The 13,020-nt window shown below is 48.5% G+C and overlaps 1 protein-coding gene across 6 annotated transcripts in view; it reads left to right on the plus strand.

The window, feature by feature from the left end:
* The first annotated feature begins 1,884 nt into the window (after nt 1-1,884).
* Nucleotides 1,885-13,020, plus strand: part of VLDLR (very low density lipoprotein receptor) — a 34,557-nt gene continuing 23,421 nt past the window's right edge. For 2 of the 6 annotated variants that reach the window (XM_068553693.1, XM_068553697.1), the window contains exons 1-2: nt 2,061-2,462; nt 2,640-2,782. In XM_068553693.1, the coding sequence (XP_068409794.1) occupies nt 2,701-2,782 (82 nt within the window). In that variant the 5' untranslated portion in view covers nt 2,061-2,462; nt 2,640-2,700. Of the gene's footprint in view, nt 1,903-2,059; nt 2,463-2,639; nt 2,783-13,020 lie in introns of those variants that run through there. The other 4 variants (XM_068553696.1, XM_068553698.1, XM_068553694.1 and 1 more) reach the window with 4 other exon arrangements.

Consider the following 13,020-nt stretch of genomic DNA (forward strand, 5'->3'; position numbering starts at 1 on the left):
AGCACACCCATCTCCACTCATGATAAATGTATCATTTTGGTTATTCGGTTACTTCCTATATTAATCAAATTCACTCTTCCTTACAACCTTTCCTTCTAATAATCAACACTTTGCAGAGAGCTGGTCCTGGAGGCCACAGAGCACTTTGACTTTATGTGAATTGGTTTTGTGTTCAGTTTGTAGGTCAGAAAGCAGGCACAGAGAGGCACTGAGATTCTCCCAAGTTACACAGCCAAATGAGAGGTGGAGCCAAAAGTTATGCTTCCCTTTGATCCAACAAGAGAGCTACAGGATTGAACACAGAGCCGCAGCTAAGTTCACCAACAGTTTATTTATATCCTTTGGAGAGACAGAAAGCATAACGTGTTTGTCAAAGGTAAATCTTATTATACCATACCAATGTTCAGCTTACAGTATACATATTTATCTCCGAGTAAAATATTAAAAACAAACCACATGACTATATTAATGTGCCTTTTCATATTGCTTCCACTCATCCCCTCTACCACATTTTCTCTTCCGTCAGTGACACAGCTCATTATCAGCCTCTCTTTCAGAACCCCGAGAATATTGAAAATGCCACACACCTGTTTTACCACCATCCCTTAATGCCTGTTAGGTGAGCAACACCTGCATGCCTCTTCACTACTAATGGCATAAAGCAGAGTTCAACTCAGTTTCACATGCAACACATGTGCAGCTGCTGCAGTTTATATCAAACGTGCAACCACAGAGCGAGCAAAATAGAGTTCAAAATGAACTACAGTGCAAGTCTCCACCAATACATATTGACAGAGTTAAGCCCCTTCGTGTAGACCATTCACAATCTGGGTATCCTCTGACCCCACGAAAGTGTATCCTGACCTGGAAGTTTCCTCTCCTCTCCATCTCCTGGATCCAGTAAGTTCCTAATAAACATCCCATCTGATGGTTAGCCTTGACAAATGCCCTGGAGCACCAAGACAAGAGGAATACAGCTAGGCAGGAGCCCTCTACTTCTCACATCATCAATAGAATAGCGTCAGAGCTGGTCCTATTGAAATCAGTGGAGTTTGAGTCATTCAAGATCAAAACAACTTTTAAAAAATATATAAACCCTTTATTTAAGAAGGTGAAATAGCTCGGTGTGTCCTCCCAGTCTGGTTAAATGGGGACAACCAGGGGAAATTGTGCAAGAAAACTGAAGTATACAAAAGCAAATTACAGGCTAAGTATTGCCAGACACAAAACAGGAATCAATCCTTTACAGGAATCTTGCCTTTGCTTCCTTTTTTCTTTCCTTGAGCCTTGTAATTGAATGTTGCAAACTATATCAAGAAGAATAAACCTACGGGTTTCCCCTCCCCCAAGCAAAGGTTAAGCTTTTAATTACAGGCCCTCCGACTATCATTTGTGCAATTAGCAATTAACTATAATCGTTGATGAGAGAATGCAGAGCTGCGCTAGCGATATCCCCCTCCTCCTCATCCCAGACTGGGTTACTTTCGTCCCATTCTATTACAGAGGACAAACCACAACCGCGCGCACTCTCCTTACACACACGCTCTCACTTAAAGACACATTTAATTTTTAGCAAAAATGGCATCTCAGCGTTTGACTGAGACAGGCATCCCCAACCCCACATCAAAGTAGCCCAAACGTTTAGACCCACTCCTCTTCAGCACTTTTAAGCGGAGAGAGGAGGCCCAAGGAAGAAGCTACCTACCAGCCTCACAGGACCAGCCTCCTTTGAGGCGCAGGAGAGGGTGGCAGAGAGACGCTTGTTGCCCCTGGAAACTGCAAGTCCCCCCCGGGCTGTAAGCCGCGTTAGTGGGAAGGCGGTGGCAATAGCCTCAGTAGTTGCATCAGTGCTAACTGCTGCTGCTGCTTCTGCTGCATCTACTGCTGGCGGCTGCCGGGAAGGTACAGTAATGACTGTAGGGAGCGCACAGCTGCTGCGGCGGCAGGTTCCCTGGATCAGGAAATTAGGGCAGGCACCGGGGATTGGAGGCGAGGGCGGCGCGCGAGCCAACCAGCGGCCGCCCCGGGCCCCCGTGAGCCCCGGGCGGACGCGCGGAGCAGCCGGGCCCCGGGAGCAGTCCGGGTGGCAGCGGCGGCCACGGCCACGGCCACTCACGCTCACACTCGCACGCACACTCACACACCCCCGGCGCAGGAACCTGGCTGCCCCGAGCTTATAAGAGGAGCGCGTCGAGGGTGGGGAAGGAGGGCTGAAGCCGCCGCGCCCGCCCCCACCCCCCGCTGACCACTCCCCCTCCTGCCCCCTCCTCGCTCCTCACCCCGCGCTCCAGCGGCCGCCAGGGTGGGTGCTCCGCGGCCGGCTCCTCTCTCTTCTGTCTTCTCCGCTCTCGGCTCCCCACCCCCTCTCCCTTTCTCCCCTCCTCTTCCCTCCCCTCCTCTGCAGCGCCTGCATTATTTTCTGCCCGCGGGCTCGGCTTGCACTACCGCTGCAGCCCGGGGAGGTAGGTAGGTGGGTGGGTGGGTGGGTGGGTTGGCTGGTGGGGGGTAGATTGTGCAAGTTGTAGGGGAGGGGGGTGCGCCTCTTCTTCCCTGCTCCCTTTCCCCCCCTTCGAACTCCTTCCCCTCCTCCCCTTCCCCCTCCTCCCTCCCCGCCCCCACCTCCTTCCTCCTTTCCGAAGGGCTGGTAACTTGTTGTGCGGAGCGAGCGGCGGCGGCGGCGGCACCATCCAGACGGGCACCATGGGCACGTCCGCGCGCTGGGCGCTCTGGCTGCTGCTCGCGCTGTGCTGGGCGCCCCGGGAGAGCGGCACCACCGGAGCGGGTGAGTGAGGACGTGCCCCTCCGCGGCCTGCCCGGACCCAGCCGGCGCGCCAGGGGGCCCCGAGGCGCGGGTCTCCTTTTGCCCACCCCCCTCCTAGGAGGCGCCTCTCCACTCTCGTCGCCTTCTCTCCCTCCCCACCCTGGTGGCGCCTCTGAGCTGTCAGCACCGCGGCTCCCGGGAGCCAGGCTGGGGGGATAGTGGGATTTGGGGTGTCCTAAAGCCTTGCCCGAACTAGTCTTAATTCCCTTACACTCCCTCCCCTAAAACCTGTGCTTCGCCTCGTTTTTCACTCCGCTTGGCCGGGGATGGGAAATATGGGCTTCTGAGCCGTTGAACAATGGTTGTGTCTCCTCTGCCAGGCGGAGTGTTAGGAAGGAGGCAGTGGGCCGGGACGTGCGCGGCAGCCCCCGGAGCGCTCCTCGGACTTCACGGAGGGCGGGAGCGGGCGGTGGATGAGGAAGGGCGCCGGGTGCCGACCGGGACTGGGGTTCCCCGCGGCGGTGAGGAACCCGCACGTTCGGTGGGCTGCCGCCGGGAGTCTCCGCCGAGCGACTAGAAGTGCGCAGCCTGCGCACCCGGACTGCGACTCCCCGGGCGCCGGGCCGTCTCTGTGTAGTGCGGGTTAGAGGAAGAGTGAGGCTTGAAATAGGACTCTCCCTCTCGGGTCTCCAGGATAGCTGAACGGGGGAGGGGAGTGGAACGAAGACTTAATCAGGTTAGTTTGCTGAGCCTCGTTCCCGGTGAGATTTCCTCGAGAGGAATTGGGTCCTAATCTGGTGACTGCAATTAGCCTTCATTCTAACCAGTAGATCAAAGGGAGTAGCACGAGAGCTGGGAGAGCTGGTGTGTGACTGTGGCTTGTTGGGGAGGGCGGTGGGGACTACTGTCGGGTCCCCAGGGTCTGCCGCACTGGGCCTGGGAGCCCTGTCCTCAGCCACTCTCTCACTTGGGGCCGCACAACTTTCTCAGGCAGGCGACAAGAAGCCCTTCTAAGAGGATTCGGTGAGAATCCTGGCAGGTCCCTGAAGTGATCTCGACATGACACCAAGGGGCTGGCTCGCCAGCTCTGGGGAAATGGGACGGAGAACTGCCCCCGTCCAAGTACCCACTCCAGAGTCCCTAGCTCCTGTCGCCCGGTGGCTTGGGAGACCCGCCTGCCTGCAGGCATGTGTCTCCTGAAGTGAGAGCGAACTTTAGTGTGTGGTCAAGCAGCCCCTCAAGCAATACTTGGGGTGGGGGGGCGTTGAGTCTCCGAATGCCCCCTGCCCTTAGGTTTTGACTGTCCCGAGCGTGAGAAGCTGGGACGGGCTTTTCTGCGCTCTGCGATTGGCTGGCCGCCCGATCACGTTTAGGTTGGTCACGTGGCTCCGCGGGCTCGTAATTTAGCAGCCTGAGAAATGTTATCTTTAAGGGAACGTGAAAAACGGACAGGCTCCAGTGGACTTTTCTTTCAAATGCTTTCCCCTGCCTGGACTCCTTGAAAAAAGGCGAGTGTCTAGTGAAGATGGCCCCTGATGTGTAACCAAACTAAGAGATTGGAAAAGCCCTGAAAAGTTTTCAGACTCTAACATTAATCATTAATGGTTGAGCAATACTAACTTATTAAACGATTTTTCAGAGTAGTGCCATGACTTACATTACACCTTTCATATCATTTCAAAAGACTAAGACACTGATGACTGTCCAGGAAGGTGGGAGAGAAGATTCGTTTTTGCTGCGTTCTTTTCATATTCTTTTAATTTAATGTATAATAACTTTCCATCAGAGGTTAACTTTATCCTATAGAACGCTATGAATGCACCTAAATTGTCGAAATGAGTTAGTTGAAGCCATATGTTCAACTTGTATCAGCCTCCCTTTTGCTCCCCTAGGTCACATGTGAAATATGTGACATGCCACGAACAGTGGAAAATAGAAGCCCATGTAAGATTTAAATTCTTTGAAGGAAAGGAGACACATCCTTTCTGAGCTGGAGGAGATTTGGGGTTGGCTGAGGCAGGTATTGACCCTAAGCTAACCCAGGCTGGCTCCTGTCTGAAGGTCAAAGCCCCAAGGCATATGGACTGACTTTCTGGCCCTGGTCTTCTGCACTCTGACCATACACACGCATGATGCTGGTCTAAAATACTCTAGGACAGGGCACGTGTGCTTTAAGACTCTGCCAAGGAACTTAAGTCAGGCTAACAAGAGAAATTAAAATTCAGTAACGGAGCATACCTGATGGAAAAAAATCCCTGGGAGTTCTAGGACATTTTCCTCCAGCCTAGGTAGTCAAGATTAGGATCTGGGGTACCATATATTCATTAAGGCCAGAGCCTAGAAGAACCAGGGTTTTGTGAGAGCTATTCAGATACGGCTAACCACCAACAAAAGAGTCAACGGAACTTCTCCTCTTGTGGGGAGTGGGTTGGTGAAATTGGCAGTACCTGGAGGGATAGGAGACCGGAGGGCAGGGGGAAAATAAACCTGACTTATCCAGATAGCACCAAGAGGAGATATGACAATAATCATAATCCTCATCTAGATCAAAGAATGAGCATGTGAGCAGGGACTCTTTAAAGGAGGGTCACCAGTCAGGCCTTCATTGGCAATGACAGCTGCCTGTGGTCTGGAGCAGCAATGCTCCCCAGATCGCCCCTTTGCCCGATTCACTTGACATTTAGCTAAGTACCTGCCCTGGCTCATTTTGGTTCTTTGCTCGAATTGTTTGGAGTCCCTAGATACCTAAAGCATGTATAAAGGCCAGGTTCAGTAGAGCTGCCAAATGTTAGGACTTCAATATAACCATACTGTATATTTTAATTATAGCAGCCTCCATGCTCAAAAGAAGTGCTTCTGCCTGTTATAAAATTGGATACCCATAAACTCAATCTCACTTGAGTAGTTTTGTTACAATTCTAGAAGACGTGAAAAATAGTCACAAGCCCCTTCTGTTCCAGGAGGAATGTCAGACTGATCAGACTTAGCAAGAACTCCTAGAGTAGAGCACAACCATAAGATCAAGGGAACAGATAGCCCCCAGCCGTATGGCTTCAGGTTTTGGTGCAGAGACCAGAAGACGTGGAGCACCGCATAGAAATACAGATAATGGATATCAGCTATTTAGACCATTTTCTAGTTCTTACAGAATGTGAGTAAAGTTGTCCCTCTCTAGAGGGAATAGTGATCCAATTTAGGCAGTCATCTATACAATTTCAAGTCATAATTAAATTTACTTTGGATACTGACCTTTCTTTGGAAAGCCACCTTCACATTACTAGTCTATAAAAAATTAAATCCCTCAAAGGACTATGATAAAGTCTATAATGAAGCTTATGATAAAAGTTCCTGCCTTAGAAGCGTTTCTCAGGGTGGGCTAATACGGCTGCTCTCCAGGTGGTTAGGTGATAGACTCAAAATTGCTTAGTTTGTTCCCGTCTGTGCTTAGGCCACAGCACGGAGACTGCTTTCAAGAGAAAGGGTCCAAGCATACCTTGAGCAGAGATGGATGAGATGCACCTGCTGAGCAGAAGTAAGTGGTCCGGGGGCAGTTTTTTGGCCCACCTAAAGAGTTGTTGGCTAGGAAATCTGAAGACCGATAGCTTTTCATAAAACTTAAAGACAGAGGAATGACTTAGCTCTAGGAGAATCTGGCTTTGTAAATGACAATTACCTCAGTTTCACTCTGTGCGTTTTTTCAGTCCGAATTGGTGTCTCCGCTAAGCTTTTCTGTTGGTTTTCAGTAAAAATTCTAAACATTGTTAACACTGCCTAGTTAGAGACACTAGATGCAGTGCAGGGACTGAATGAGGTGGCAGGCGATAACCTTAAACTTAGCACACGGTTCCCTTCATGTGAAGTTGCCTAGAAAAGTTTGGGCCTGATGGCTCTATGGGGGCTCTAAATTAACAAGGGAATGCCTGCCAGGTGCTGTGAGAATAAATACAGCGATTCTGCTAGAAGTGGCTTAATATCTGCTTAGAGATCCTTTGCCCACTTTGTATTTTAAAGATGCTGCATGGGTGGGCGGAGCAGGGAAAGGGCATTCATGGCCCTGTATTTTAGAGAGAACTTTGGGGGCAGAAACTATAAGATAGGACCACTGGCTAGAGTGGTCGACCTTGCCCCCGACCTGGGTCATCCAAGTTGGCTCTGCTGCCTAGTTGCCTTTATGTGTCTAGACGTGGTTGTGGGAGGGGGAGGGGTGGGCTATCAGGTCGGGCTTGTAATTTGCCAAACAAGGGAGGCGATAAAACCCATGGTGATAGACAACATTTGCAAGTTACTTCGTGTGTTATAACATAATTCTTCCCCCAGATACTATGAGTAAATAAGGTTCTTTTATAGACTGTCTCTAATCTTTAGTTTTCTTAAGATACCTTCCCGAGGTCTGAGCTACTAACTGATCTGTAGGTTCCCTAAGTAGGTGGTAGTTTGATACCAGCCTCCTTTGTACCTCTGCTCAAAACCACTTGACTTCCATTTACTGAGTGCCCACCACATGCCGTTTAGCACCAGGCATAGGCGACACAGTGACCAAGAAGTTGGGCTCTTCCTTCATGGCATTTAGTGTAGTGGGGAAGTCAAACCAGGAAATCAGTGATCCAAAGACAGCCTGGAATAGAAGCTCTGGATGGGAGCGAGCAGACACAGTGGTCAAGACTTAATCATAAAAGAGGCAGGTAGCAGCTGAAGATTGCTGGAGGTCCCACACGCCACATGGGTTAGAGCTTATGAAGGTTTCTCAAAAATCACCGAGAACTTAGACTCTCATGTGACAAAGCCAGGAACTATTCCATCTCTGCAGATGATCCTACAAAGGTGATAGCACTCAATCAACAATGGATGGCTGCGAACATTACCAAAGAGCGCTAAAATCTGTCAGAGGTAAAAGCCCTGAAATTTCTAACTTTACCAGTGAGCCACTGCTAACTTTCCCTGCGTGCCGGAACCTCTCTCCTCACGTGGAAACGAGGCTAACGTACCCACACTGACACACTCATTCTGATATATAAGTGCAGGAAAGTGCTCTGTTTTTAAATGATAAAGTTTCTGAAGATGAGGTGAAAGTACCCTCGTAGGCATTGGGAACTGTGGCCTTTGTAACCTAAGAGTCTTTCAAAGTATGCTAACTAGTGAAACAACTGCTCATACTTGGTTTCAAGTTCAGAAAACCTGGGAAGAATGCTTTGGGGAAAAAATCTGTAGTTCAGACCAACTTTATTAGCGAACTAACAAATCAACGGATGCATTGGGGAATACTTGCTAGTGCCTAAAAAAATTTTTAAATGTCAGGCACCTGGTCCCAACTTACAAAGACACATTCCAGGCCCTGCCATAGGGGATCTCCGTTTGTAGAGATGGAAGCAGGTAGGTGAGCACATCTCAGTATGTGACAGCTATGTGACAGGCACAGGAGACAGTGAGAAAGCAGTCAGACCACACCTAATTGGTCAAGAAAGCAACTGAGGGCCTCGTTCAAGGATGACATTTGAACGAGTGGTAAGCGATAGGGAGAAGCCAGGGGAAATGGGTAGGAAACTAGACAATCCTAGAGCCCGTGAGAAGCCTGCAAGTGATCCCATCCCTGGCACTCTGGGCCATTCTTGGCTGCCTGATTCACCATCTTGATGTGGATAGAGAACATGGCAGCCTGGAGGCGGAGGAACAAGAGACAAATTTAGATCAAGTGAGAGATGAGTGCTTGGACATGCCCAGGACTTGATGGCAAAATGTCGGGGAAGAAGAATCTGGGCTCACTGTTGGACTACTGATTTAGAGTAAGTGGTGGGTCAGTCAAAGGTCAGGTGGGGCTTCCCTGGTGGCGCAGTGGTTGAGAATCTGCCTGCCAATGCAGGGGACACGGGTTCGAGCCCTGGTCTGGGAAGATCCCACAAGCCACGGAGCAACTAGGCCCGTGAGCCACACCTACTGAGCCTGCGCGTCTGGAGCCTGTGCTCCGCAACAAGAGAGGCCACGATAGTGAGAGGCCCGCACACCACGATGAAGAGTGGCCCCCGCTCGCCGCAACTAGAGAAAGCCCTCGCACAGAAACGAAGACCCAACACAGCCATAAAATAAATAAATAAATAAATAAATAAAATTATTTTTAAAAAAAGATCAGGCACATGGGGATGGGAAGACAGATTTTAGAAGAACCTCTTTACCGTGTATGCCTATTAGGATATCCAAGTAGATTTTACCTAATGACACAAAGGTCGTCATCATAATCTCTGTTGTTAGATTGGCAGTTGTCATCTATGTCCAACCAGTGGTGCACACAAGGACTTATGGGGTGAGTACTATAGAGTCCAACCCTGAGAATGAAGTAGTCACCTGCATTGTGGGTAGAATCTCAGCCGCCTAACCTTCCCGCAGTGGTTTCAAAGTGTGGTCAGGGACCAGCAGGGTCAACAGCCTCCGGGAACTCGATAGAAATGCAAACTTGGGCCCCATGCTAGACCTACAAAGTCAGAATCTCTGGTGAGGGGGCAGCACTGTGTTTTAATAAGTCCTTCAGGGGCTCCTGATACAAACGTGATCTTGAGAACTACTGACTTTTACCACCCACAAAACTAATAACTTCCCAAATATATCAGGAGAGCCTTAGCTCTTTCTAGACAAGAAAACCAAGCACTGTAGTCCTTCTAGGAAAAGACCTGCTAAGGATACTGAGGCAGCATTTTTTAAAAATCAAAATGGGGACGGGAGGGTGGGCTCTATCTCAACAATAAGGCTCTGTTAGGATAGTGACTTCCTGATAAGTGATAGTACCTAATTCTGGATTCATTTAAACTGACACTACTACCCATATCACAAGTCAGCAGAATATTCTGGAAGGAAGTGGTCCTGAGTCAGGTGCTGTAGTTGGTATGCGTGCTCAATCACATGGTATCTGGAGCCAGACTGCCTGAGTTCAAATTCTAGTTCTGCCCAAGGTGATCTTGGGCAAGTACTGTCCTCCCTTCCCCAAACAGGTTTCCTGATATGTAAAAGGGGAACAGTAGCGCTGACTGTGTAGGATTGAGAATTAAATCAAGAGACTGAGGTCTTAGAACAGTGTTTGGCTAACAATAAAAATTAAGTTATTTATCCATGATTCTCAAGATCATCTCAATCTGATGTAAATGGGCAAACTGACAATTGAACTATAGGATTGAGTGAATCAGAAGGATTAACCCAAGTATTTCACAGCGTTTAGCTGGCCCCCCGCCTGGTTCTCACAAGGCTTCAGAGGCTGACAGTAAGGCCAGAACACAGCTCAGTCTCTCATCCTCAGTTCCTCTTCCTAACCTTCTTCCCTTGTAGGAAAACTTCTTTGCAGACTTGAAAAGCTGCTTGTCCTAAAAGGAGTTTTAGCCTATGAATAGAAAGATTGGCGTTCAAGTGGCAAGCAGTAGGAGCGAGCTGGACTAAAAATAAATGCCCTTGGCAGCCCCAGAAGTGCCAAAACATATGGACTGACGAAAATTCCAGGAGATGATAACACCCGTACAATCAAGCAAATGGGAGGGCTGTGAGAGATGTGAACACTCGGCCTTGCTAGTCCCAGCAGTGTGGCAGCCGCAGCCCCTCTGTGCAGGTTGAAGTTCAAGTCTGAGCCTGACACGCAGAAACATCTCCTTACTGTGGGCATCCCTTTTGGAGCACTCCTGCAAAGGTGCCACTCGGAGCCCTACAGGGAACTTCGTAGCCCACTTGGAAGGCTTGGCATTTACTGTAAGGTCTATGCAGTTTTGTTTTGTTTTGTTTTACCGAAGCTTACGTACTGTTCTTCCATGTTAACCCTTGCAGGGACAATTAGACAACAACGGCAGGCTGACTTCTAAATGCATTAAAACCCCTGAGTTGGTTGGAGCCAGTGAACTGCCAACATGTCTGGGTAGCAACGTTAACTATTTAGGTAAGCAAGGCTCCTGGGACATGGGCGCCTTGAAGTAAGTTTGCAGAGTCTGATATCAACTGTGTAAGCCCAGAATTAGTGAGGAAATCTTCAGCTCTTCTGGGCATTCAGTCATTCGTTACAAGTGTAAACAGCCGTGTAGACGACTAGGTACAAGTGACTTCCAACCCCCTGGCCCAAAGGGGTAGGGATATTCATCCTAAGTATTAGAGCTGAAAGGAAACCCAGATCTAGTCCAACCGTTTGATTTCTTAAAGTTATGGAACCCTTTTCAAATTCTTACACAAAACTCCAATGTTGAAAAGAAATACTGGTTGAAACAGAGGCGGAATGCCCAGGTTCCCTGCTGTCATAGCCTTTCCCCTGACTGCAGCCACCCCGATGCTGCCAAGGCGCTCCTGTGAACCCTGTGACTTTGAGGAACCCGCTAAAAATCACATTTACTCCGACTTTTCACCTTTCTGAGCAGATAGACCCTGGGTTGTAGGATGCCGAGCGCTTCTACTTGTAATTTATTTTTTGAGGCATCATTGGCTTTAGCTTAGCCTAAGCACTGAAAAGACCTTGGGTGTCAATAATTTCAAGCTCACCCAGTTCCCTTTATGAAAGTATAATGCTGAACTTGAGACTTAACTGTCATGGATGGAAATAGACTACAGGCCCACAATCCTGTAATCCCCCAAAGCTTTGCAAACCCAAAGCTTAACTCGTTTGGTGTTTTCCATTCTTTTGGAGCTCTGTACGGCAGCATTCCCAGGTAGGCACCACAGGTGTAAAGGGAGAATCTTCCTGAAACTCGGGCAGAAAACCCACCACGCTGCAATCAGGTGTCTGAGCTCTCCCCGCTCTGCACGATGCAGGGAATTAAACAGAACTAGGGAGTCCTTTCTACCCAGGAGCAATCTTTCAGAACAAGGTGCTTAGGAAACTTAAGAAACCGAGGCACGGCCATAGAGCTTAGGACATCTCTTCTCTTCTCTTTAAAGAAAGAGCCCTTTATAAAGCCAGCCAGCTTCACCCACCCCCACTCCCACCCCTCTCCTCTTTTAAAGAAGCAGGGATGGTAGGTTAGTAGCGTACTCCATTCCTAATGCCATTGTTCTCCTTTCTTAATGGAGAGCCGTGTGTGTCATGGTAAAACACAGCTTTATGACCATCGGGCAGAAGCTTGGGTGAAGGGGAAACGTCTTGAGATAAGAGGTAGAAATTAAACTCCTTTTTGTCTTGAGATATTGGAATAAACACTAAGAAAATGCCTGTGTCTGTCCTGAGCCCGCTCAACAGCGACTCTTAAAGCAGCATTGCTGGGATTTTAACCCAGCATTTATTGCTGTTGATTGCCTGTATGTTACAGTTACATTCAGAGCCTCCTTAAGGTGATAGTGGACTAAACACCAGCCTTAGGCTATTGTGCGCCCATATTTAATCCCAGGCCATCTTGAGTGTCTATAAAATCTGTAGTTACAATCAAGGCTCATTTTTAAAGAGATCTGCCAGGTACCTAACCCCAAGTGGAAAACCATCATCTGACGCCTACTTTTAAGTCCCTGTCCAAGTCGGATTATATGGTTACCTTTTTGACAGCATAGATATCAACATCGATGTTTTTGTCTCATTTTGACCAAACAACTAAAAGCTTTGGTAACTAACACCTTTTCAAAAGGTATTCTAATTGCAACCTGACTTTTCTTTCCAAGTATATGTATATTTCTGTTCTCTGACTATAAATTGTTCTTTTTTTACTTTTCAAGTAAAGTACTCTAAGTAGATTCTTACCACTCCCACAACAGTCAGAGGCCGTGGGGATAAAGAACTACAGCCAGTGGGCCCTGGAACAGATAACCCCAGCATTGAGAATATTAAGACTATATCGAGACTCCAGCGATAAAAGGGGGAGGGTGAGAGGCAGCCAGGTACGTCATACTTGGTTTCGCGGTATAAAAACTAGCATGCGATGCTTCCTGACGGCCTCTACCCTGTCCTTGTTCCCCGTTCTTGTGCCCAATAAAATATTTGTGGATTGAATGAATAGTCTGAAATACAGGTAGGAAGAGGAGTTCCCTGGTGGCCTAATGGTTAGGATTCCAGGCTTTCACTGCCATGGCCCGGGTTCAATCCCTGGTTGGGGAACATCCCTCAAGCCACGCAGCACGACCAAATAAATAAATAAATAAAAATGGTTAACATGGTAAATTTTAAAAAATGTCGGGAGGGGAGGGGTGGATTTCCTGGTGGTCCAATGGTTAGGACTCAGCACTTTCACTGCTGGAGCCTGGGTTCAATCCCTGGTCGGGGAACTAAGATCCTGCAAGCCACGTGGTGTGACCAAAAAACTAATAATAATTATAAAAAAATA

The sequence above is a fragment of the Eschrichtius robustus genome, chromosome 10 (assembly GCF_028021215.1).
Source record: "Eschrichtius robustus isolate mEscRob2 chromosome 10, mEscRob2.pri, whole genome shotgun sequence".
NCBI classification, from domain to species: Eukaryota; Metazoa; Chordata; class Mammalia; order Artiodactyla; family Eschrichtiidae; genus Eschrichtius; species Eschrichtius robustus.